General features: G+C 32.9%; 1 protein-coding gene across 24 annotated transcripts in view; it reads right to left on the reverse strand.

Annotated features, from left to right (window-relative positions):
- Window positions 1-4,002: 4,002 nt before the first annotated feature.
- The window catches only part of LOC108684199 (twitchin), a 105,061-nt gene continuing 99,887 nt past the window's right edge, over window positions 4,003-9,176 (reverse strand). For all 24 annotated transcript variants that reach the window (XM_018188400.1, XM_018188392.1, XM_018188399.1 and 21 more), the window contains 10 exons: window positions 8,699-8,989; window positions 8,232-8,603; window positions 7,756-7,812; window positions 7,181-7,320; window positions 6,659-6,779; window positions 6,413-6,555; window positions 6,041-6,197; window positions 5,521-5,838; window positions 5,319-5,432; window positions 4,003-5,135 (listed from right to left, as the gene is read on the reverse strand). In XM_018188400.1, the coding sequence (XP_018043889.1) occupies window positions 4,933-5,135; window positions 5,319-5,432; window positions 5,521-5,838; window positions 6,041-6,197; window positions 6,413-6,555; window positions 6,659-6,779; window positions 7,181-7,320; window positions 7,756-7,812; window positions 8,232-8,603; window positions 8,699-8,989 (1,916 nt within the window). In that variant the 3' untranslated portion in view covers window positions 4,003-4,932. The remainder of the gene's footprint in view (window positions 5,136-5,318; window positions 5,433-5,520; window positions 5,839-6,040; window positions 6,198-6,412; window positions 6,556-6,658; window positions 6,780-7,180; window positions 7,321-7,755; window positions 7,813-8,231; window positions 8,604-8,698; window positions 8,990-9,176) is intronic.

Below are 9,176 nucleotides of genomic sequence, written 5' to 3' on the forward strand. Positions count from 1 at the left end.
GCGCACACTTTTTAACACGTTCTATATTGTGAATTATCGGACATATTTGATTTTCCGTTTGAATGTTTGGATGTTTTAACTATAAAAGGAAATATATAATTATATATATGTATAGCTGAAATCTCTTTCTATATGTAATCGAAATCTCCAGTGAGAACCTTCAGGACACATAAGACGGAACAGATACAAAGAAACAGATACCGTGACCTCCAGTCAACTTCCCACTCATCAGACGAACACACAGCCATCGCTGCATCCAACATGAATGTATCCATGCCATTTATTCAGCGCGGGATGAGCTCGCTATCTCGCCAAGCCATTCGGGCCGATAGGAGGTAGGATGATCAGAGGAGAAGGGACGAGATTCACACATCAATCTAACTCTCACTTTAATACGCGAACATATACTTTTATTTCTACTCCTACATAAACAGAGATCGTAAACAGTAGTCCTAAGCGATTCCAGAAATATCCACTGAAATATCCTTCTACCTTTCTTGAAAACATAATATCGTATTCAGACCAAATATTTTGTATTTGTGGGATTTTTCCTCGCAAGCAAGCATGAGATTATAGAAAGCATTTGATGTTTCTTATTTATATTCTTATTTTTATTTTTAAAATAACTAAAACATCGAAAGTGTTTAGTAACAGGGAGATAGATGAAAGTGAGGGGAGAGAAAAAGGAAAAGGATTACAATGTAATGTGGGAGAGGGTATAAGTTAAGACAATATTAGACAATTCATTCCACATTAGACGGAAGGAGTTTTTTCATGGGATGCAGTCCTATCGGCTGGATGCTTTCTTCCGAAAGGGAGTGAAGAAGAAGGAGATAGAGAAGAAGAAGAAGAAAGAGAGAAGGAGTGGAGAGGGCGAATGAGGTTGTGAAGGGTGAATACATATTTGCGCTAGCTTGAGATTTGCCATGGGATCATGAGATCGGTGGAGATCTGGCACCAAAGCGGAATATTCTGTTATTAGCGGAAGGGAAAATTCTGCTTTTGGCCACATTAATTTAAATGTAGGAAGGGGAAAAAGAATTTTCTTGATTCTTGATAGGAGAGAGAGTCTAAAGGCTCAAATCTGTTGTAAAGTGGGCGAAAAAAGGGGTTATTAGGAAAGACCCTGAGAGAAGAAAAATTGAATGCATTTCCAACGGGGAGATAGAGACTTGAACCTTCTTCCTAGCTTCGAGGGAAATATTTTCTACAACTGCAATATTTATATTTGTTTTTTGTTTAACCCTTTGCAGCACAGTGGCATCGTGGAATGCTATCTTTTCTGAGTAACTGGGATAGCTTTCACTCAATTTTCGAACTTTTTTTTTGTATCAATTATACATTCAAGAATAAGAATCGATATGCAATAATTCGAAATCATGAGTGATTTTGTTTATACAAATAAACAAACGTTAAAAAATTACAATTTTTCTGGAGAAAATTCATTATCTCCGAAAGTTCTTGAAATTTCCAAGCTAAAGTCTCCATTCAAAGGTTTTTGAGATCGCTGATTATGAATCTGAGGTCAAAATTCAGAAATTCAAGATGGCGAATCCAATATGGCGGATTTAAAATCCAACAACGATGCAAATCTTATGAAAATGTATTTCTGAAGGTTCTTGGAGCCGCTGATTACAAATCCGTGGCCCGATTTTCAAATTCCAAGATAGCGAATACAATATGGTGGATTTATTTCAAAAATTGTCTCAGATCTCAGCGAAATTTCGATCCGAGAAAAAATCGCTCATATATAATTATACGTATATGGATTTTATCTGAATCATATGATTATACAGGATTAAAAAAAAAATGTTTGTTCTTAAAGTGTCATTCCTGACTTAATCTTAAGACGATTTTTCTTTTGCGAAAATTTTGTCTGAAGTTTAGTTTTCAAATTACAAGAAGAAATAGCGTATCATGGGCCGCATAGAGGAGACGGGCAGAAGCGGCGCTCACGGTTAGACGCGAGCGCTTTACACGCGGGATGCATACTTATCGGACGCATGTTTATAAAAACATATATATTCTTACTTTTCCCCTCTATTACATTATCTCTTTGTCTTTCACATATTTTAAATATGATAATTTCATTAATATAGATTAAAGTGATGAAATTAAAATGAATATTGATTGATTGAACTCTTTGATTATCAGATTTTTTAATTACATTGATAAAATTGTTAGAGAAATGTAGTATAAAAGCGAAATTAGACAAGTGCGATAAGCAAGTAATTAAAATTATTAGTGACATACAAATCAAACAATTATTTCAGTACGTTGAATTTTAAGAGTGTTTTTTACACTTCCATGTACCGAAAACTTGTTAGACTTAATTGTATGTCAATAGGTGTTTGTAACACGCAATTATCGTCCAATTTCTTACTTTAAAAAAATTTCTTTAACATTTTTATCTACACTATCGCGCTCATAGTATTTATTACATACTTATGAGAAGTCTTGAAAAACGCGATCGCGTTTCTTAACAGTCAAAGAATTGTGAATATTTAAAACAAAAACATAAGCCAAACACACTTTAAAAGCTTATTATTATCTTAATTATAGATAGAATTGTTATTACTTTGTAGATGTTCAATGATTCCATTTTGCTCTAGTTTCTTGAAATAGTCGGAAGAATAAATTTGGATGCACCGTAATAGTGCTCGACACAACGAATTACAATTTTAAGTGAGTATTAAAATCGGAAATGTATATATTTTGATACTACGATGTCTAAGGATTGTTTTGATATTATAATATCATGCAAGTACCGTATTCTTTGACGATCGAGTAACGAATTTTAGAGCGCGGTGTGCCCTTTGTGATGAATTAATTATTTTCAGTAACTTTAAGTGAGCACTAAAATCGGAAATGCATATTTTGATACTATGATGTTCAAAGATTGTTTTAATACCAAGAATACCGAGCATCAAAGTCTTTGACGAGCAATTAATGGAATTTAAGTCTCGGCGTCATCAGTCGGAATGAGTTTATTATATTTATTTATATATTTATTTTATTTTTTTTACGGTTAGCAACAAATTGGAATTTTTCGAATATGTCAAATCTATATTATTTTAGATGTGAATATTTTTAAAAATATGTGTGCTACGAGCTCTAAATGTAGGTGTCTTATACGACGATGTAGTGTTTATTACATGTTGTAATATTTGAATTAACGCTATTTGAATTTTTTTGGCTTATTTTGGAGCACTAAAATCCCTGTATATTATTTATTATTTTTTGTATACGTGCATTGTATATATATTTTTTTTTATGGGGAGTTATTAAGCTGGATCCCCCATTTTTTTTATTGCTGCTAACACACTAAAATTTGGAATAGGGTACTAATTAGCACCTAAAAAGCACTAAATTTTAGATCTATTCCGAACTTGATTTTCGATGATGAGGAGTCCAGCTTAATAGACGTAATATTTTTCTATTAAAAAATTCTCATGTTATATATGCAAGATGATAATTTTGGAAATCGAACTTGGAAATCTTTTACTATGGACAAATGACTTTAGCACTGAATTATTTAACATTCCATTATATGATTTTTATATTGAAATATGTTGAATATATACAGATATCTCATTTTAATCAACGTAGCCGAAACCATGTAAGATGTTGAAATTCTATGGATATATTTTTAAAAAATCATAGTTCCATTTAAGAAAATAAATTTGACTTTTATCTCACTTTGACGTTTTCATCCAAAGTCAAATTCTTTTCAAAGTATGTCCTTTGATAATATAATATATAATCTCATAAAAACAAGATTTTAATATCTTGCATGATTTCAGAGAAATTCAAATGGGTTAATTAACCTAGGACATTCTTTTCATTTTCTTATTTTTCTCATTATTTTCAAATAAATATAAAGCATATTCTTTTTATCGATATATCTGACATAAATAGAAATTCAAAAACGAGTATAAAAAAGAAATTAATAGAAATTATATTGATAATCTAGGATAGGAGGGTGTAATAATTAACAAGCTCATTTTTAATTGTTTCATTTTATCATAAATTTTCTGACGGAAGCAGTCTTCAAACAAAACACGATGGTGCGTACCATTAACATGGAATAAGTAGGCACATCGCGACTATTGCGTAAAAATATTTGCGTACTCATTCTAACGCCATCAAAGGATTTTCCTGGTGAGATTCTTGGATGGTGATATTAAAAACGTATATTCGGATGTTTGAGGATGCTAGCAATCTCACCGAGAAAGTCGCGTCCGCGGCATTGATATCCTACATAATATTCCGTTTCTCTTTCTTCGGACGCTATCGTGATGTGCCTGTTAAATAGCTGCGTGTACTCGAGTGTGTGCCGAGTCGTATAATACAGCAAAGCCGAATATTTTAGTAAGTTGCGCGTGCTATCCGTAATGTTTGTGTGCGAAGACGGTGAATTTGGATTCTCGTCATGACAACGAGCTGTTCCTAATAATTTTCGTGGATAATACGACATCATAACAAATATATAGGAAGAAAAAAATATAGTGTTTCAAAATAATTTACAGACAGAACGTAAGAGAAAGAAACAGAGAGAGATTAATATTAGTCTTCTAGTTCTCTCTTCCTTTCTGTATAAAGACATCATCATACTCTAAAAATGTTTATTGTGGTCGAGCCGCTCCGGCTTCGATCGTATCGCGTGCGTTCCGATTAAATTTAGCAAAAGCGAAAAGATCAGAGTGTGGAAGATACAGTAACGATCGGTCAGACATCGTTACGGTACCCTCGAGTCGAACACGGATGATATACACTCTTTTTATTTGGAATAGATTCATCAAGGTATAGCTGTACTCTTCAATATTCACGAAATAATTCAGAAATATATTCTCCACGAAGAATATATCAAAGCTCTAATTCTGTCGTCGACCGCGCTGATAATCGACGTATAACCCGGTACCAAGTTTGATTTCACAGCTCGCCGGGATTGACGACGTTAAGGGCAAACGCAGAGTTCGTTTCGCCTTTCTGACCGATCGCACGCGCCAAATATTGACCAACATCGCTGGCCGTGCACGTTTTAATGCCGAATTCGAAGGACGTGCTACCGTCCGAGCTGAAGTGGTATCTGCTGCTCGTCTCGGGGATCGCCTTACCATCTTTCAACCAAGTCACTGAAAAATTCATGACATTATTAGCAACAATTTAGCTTAACAGAGAATAAAAAAATAGAAAAGGAAATTATAAAAAAATTACTTTAATTATTGAATTGCTATTACAATTTTTACTCTATTACATATTTACTTAAAATAATACTATTATAATACTATTATAATACTATTATAAAAATTTAGTACCTTTCAAAGGCGCGGTATCAGTCTTGCACGTGAAAGTAACCGACTCGCCTTCACTCACTGTTGCAGATTGTGGGAATGTCGCGAACGCTGGGCTTTTCGGCTCTTCGTTTAAAGCTGGAAAAATGTAGATAAAAATTAAAATGCAGTTCATCGAATGCAGATTTTTTTATTAAACGATTAATAATCATTAATAATTTCTTACCGAGTACGCTTAACGTGCACGACGAGTAGCTCTCTCCTGCGTCATTGAAAGCTTCGCACGTGTAAGTACCGGAGTCCTCGGGGAATATCTCAGCGATGATTAGCTTGTAGATATTAGCCTCGCTAGTATATTGAAAGTCCTTGCTAGGCTTGATCTCTTTATTATTATGCAGCCACACCACATCAAACTTCTTCGCGCCGATTATTCGGCAGCTAAGTGTCACAGCCTCACCATCTTTTACATATTTGCTCGTTAAGTGATCGACGATCTTCGGCGATTTATCGTCACTCTGTTTCTTCCTGGCGGCATTCTCCACAGCTAAAAAGAGAAGTTGGACTAAGCGATATGTCTTTCATAATTATTTTCTAATAAAATATAAATAAGATTATAAAAATAGCAAAAATTAAAACAAACAACAAAATTAAATCTCCACATAAGCAGATTGAATAAAACTATATTTGTGAATTAAATTATTTAGATTAACGGTTGACATTGTTAATAATAATGCAGGTACTCTTACGTTTTACAATCAGTTTACAGGATGTCGTGTCGCTGCCGATGCTATTAGTCGCAAGACATGCGTATTCGCCTTCGTCTTCAGGGAATACCTCGTTGATCGTGAGAGTGGCCACCCCATTCTTGTATTTAAGATCGACAATCTCTGACGAACTCAGCATCTATAAGAAAATTTTATCACACATATTATAATCGCTAATAGAAATATATCTTTCACACATAATTTTAATGCATTTTCTGAAAATAATTATCACAATCTTTTTCTTATATACTCATTAAATTACATGACAATTCTATACATCAATTTAATTCAAAAGATTAGATAGACATGTTAAATTTTAATGATAACAAATAGATTTCAAACTTATATATTTACCTTGCCGTCTTTACTCCAAGTAATTTGCGGCTCCGGATCGCCATCGACTTTAGCTGTGAGTTCCAGATGTTCGCCATCGTTGATCGTGAGATTCTTTAACTTTTGAGTAAATTGCGGCTGTCTCATCGAATCGTCTGAGGGTACTTCAATCATATACATTAAGATTAAATAAATTTTATATAAATATAATTTTATATAATTTTAAATAGTATAGCTATTCCAGATCTATTAAAACAATATTCTTACAGATGAGTTCTTTTGTGGTGCTTCTGGATCGAGACGGACTGCCAGTAGTGTCAAGTTTCGAGCCGTATTTCTTTATGCTTCGTTTATCAGATGATTCGTTTATTTTGACATTGGAGCTATCCTACAATTATACAAAAAAGATGTATAAGTAATAGTATTTTAAACAACATTAAGAATCTTTATTTTAGAGATATGTGAGAAATATAATCAATACTAGAAATTTAAAATGCCTATTACGATCGAAGTTGGATCTTCATTGAAAAGATTACAATATAGTATATATGCAAGTACATACATATAGTGTATATTAATAATTCAAGATTGAATTATTTAAAGCAATGAAGATCCAGCTTCGACCGTAATAGGCATTTTAAATTTCTAGTGTTGATTGTATTTCTCACATATGTGGTCTAAAACAAAGATTCTTAATATTGTTTGTATTACATCGCCTAAAAGAAAGACGTTTCCTTATTATACCGATTATATTTTATATATAATCATAATCTTATTTTAAAGAGATACCTTATATGAGGAGATTGTGGAATTATGTTTGCCATTGTACGAAGAGCTTGATTGGCTTTGAGTGGTTGTGGAACTATACTTGTGAACTGTTATGATCGGCGGTGGTGCTGGTTTCAGTGGTTGCTCGATGAATTTTCGATCTTAGAACATAATCACTTATTATGAACGAGTGACGTACATTCAAATATAATTATATATGTTTATGTTTTGACATAAAATTTACGTGATTTCATTACAAAAAGCAGTCTATAAATGAAACTAAACAAGCTAAAAAAATAAACGAAAGTTAATTCAACATGAAGTGCGTATATAGAATGTAAAAATGAAACAAATAAATATATAATAATTTAAAGGAAACTTTACCTACTCTAATTCTTTGGAATAGACCTAGCTAAATAAAATGAAAAGATTGTAAAATAATTATTTGTGAAAAGCATAATTAATGAAAAAATTTATACATTTATATAGTTATAACCATATAAATGTATAAATATATGTCTATCATCTAATGAAATATTATTTTTAATAATACAGGAAGAGGATGGCAAATAGGATACATTCTAAAACAACTCTACCTCCGGAATGTAGGAGGTCGTGCACTAATTTTACTTGCTCCTCCGTTTCTCCAGTGCCTACAAAGAAACAATTAATGAGATCTATTTTATTAGTAAATTTAATATAAATTTTACAAAAAATATCATTGACCTTATGAAATAAATCGACTATTTCGGAAAATGTAAATAAATCTTTAATTCAAGAATAATTCAAGATCTAATTTGAATACTCAAAATATATTTTATATAAATACTTTATATAAATTACAAAATTAAATCGTTTTTGTTCTTAGATCGTTAAACAAAAATTTGATTACAATAATGTATATTGATTATTAAGAAATTTGAAGATATAGTTCATATTTTTTAGTTTTTAGAATAACGATCTCAAATTATTGGCAATAATATTAGGTTCATATTATTGTTCAATTCCGTGAAATAGTCCTCCATTCTTTATTTTTTTTTATTTGATACTTAATCGTTTATTTATATCATACCTTCTACGATGACTACGCAACTAGTCTCGTCTTTGCCATGTTTGTTAGTTGCCACACAACGATATTTGCCGCTGTCCTCCGGCTTGCAGTCAACGATCTCCATTGTGACGACGCCGTCGGCGTTGCTCATGGGGTAATTGTACTTGGACAATTCTTCTCTGTCCTTGTACCATTTCACGGTGGGCGGTGGATTGCCGCTCAGACAGCAGAGCAGTTTGCAAGTCTGCCTGATCTGTATGACACGTGGTCGCAACAGGAACGTGAAGCTCGGCGCCGACTCGATCGTCTCCAACCACACATTATAGCCAAGCGGTTCTCGTCTGCGTACAGGATGCAGCTCGGGCCTGTACTTCGGAATTTCTCTCGGCAGTGCTGAAAGAAATGGAATATATAGAAATGGAATAAATGAAAGAAATGGAATAAATGAAATATATATATATAAAATTCTGATAATAGAATTATCTTACGTTGTACATTAAGGAAGACGACTTCTTCACGGTAACCATAATGATTTTCCGCGCGTATAATGTATTCTCCTCTATCTTCCAACTTAACTCTGTTGATAATAAAGGTGTAATCGTCACCATGATATCGCTTCATAAATTTAACAGATTGCCGTAACTCTTGATTGTTATGTGACCAAGATAAGGTTGGTGCCGCAATCGCAATCACGCGACAAGTGAATTTCACACTCTGTCCTTCATAGGCGAACGCACTTTGCGGTTTGATGACAAATCTCGGTGCTGCTTGTCGACGATCTGTAAAAATAATTAATTTAAGAATTATATATTAGCGAGATTTTATTTTGTATATTAGTATTTATCTCAGGTATTTGATATTTATTATTAATATTTATTAATATACACACATATTAAGTGTGGGAAAAAGTTCGTGGCGTTTTTCCCGTTAGATGTAACGCCACGAACTTTTTCTCATACCTAATAT

Source organism: Atta colombica, unplaced genomic scaffold, assembly GCF_001594045.1.
Source record: "Atta colombica isolate Treedump-2 unplaced genomic scaffold, Acol1.0 scaffold127, whole genome shotgun sequence".
Taxonomy (NCBI): domain Eukaryota; kingdom Metazoa; phylum Arthropoda; class Insecta; order Hymenoptera; family Formicidae; genus Atta; species Atta colombica.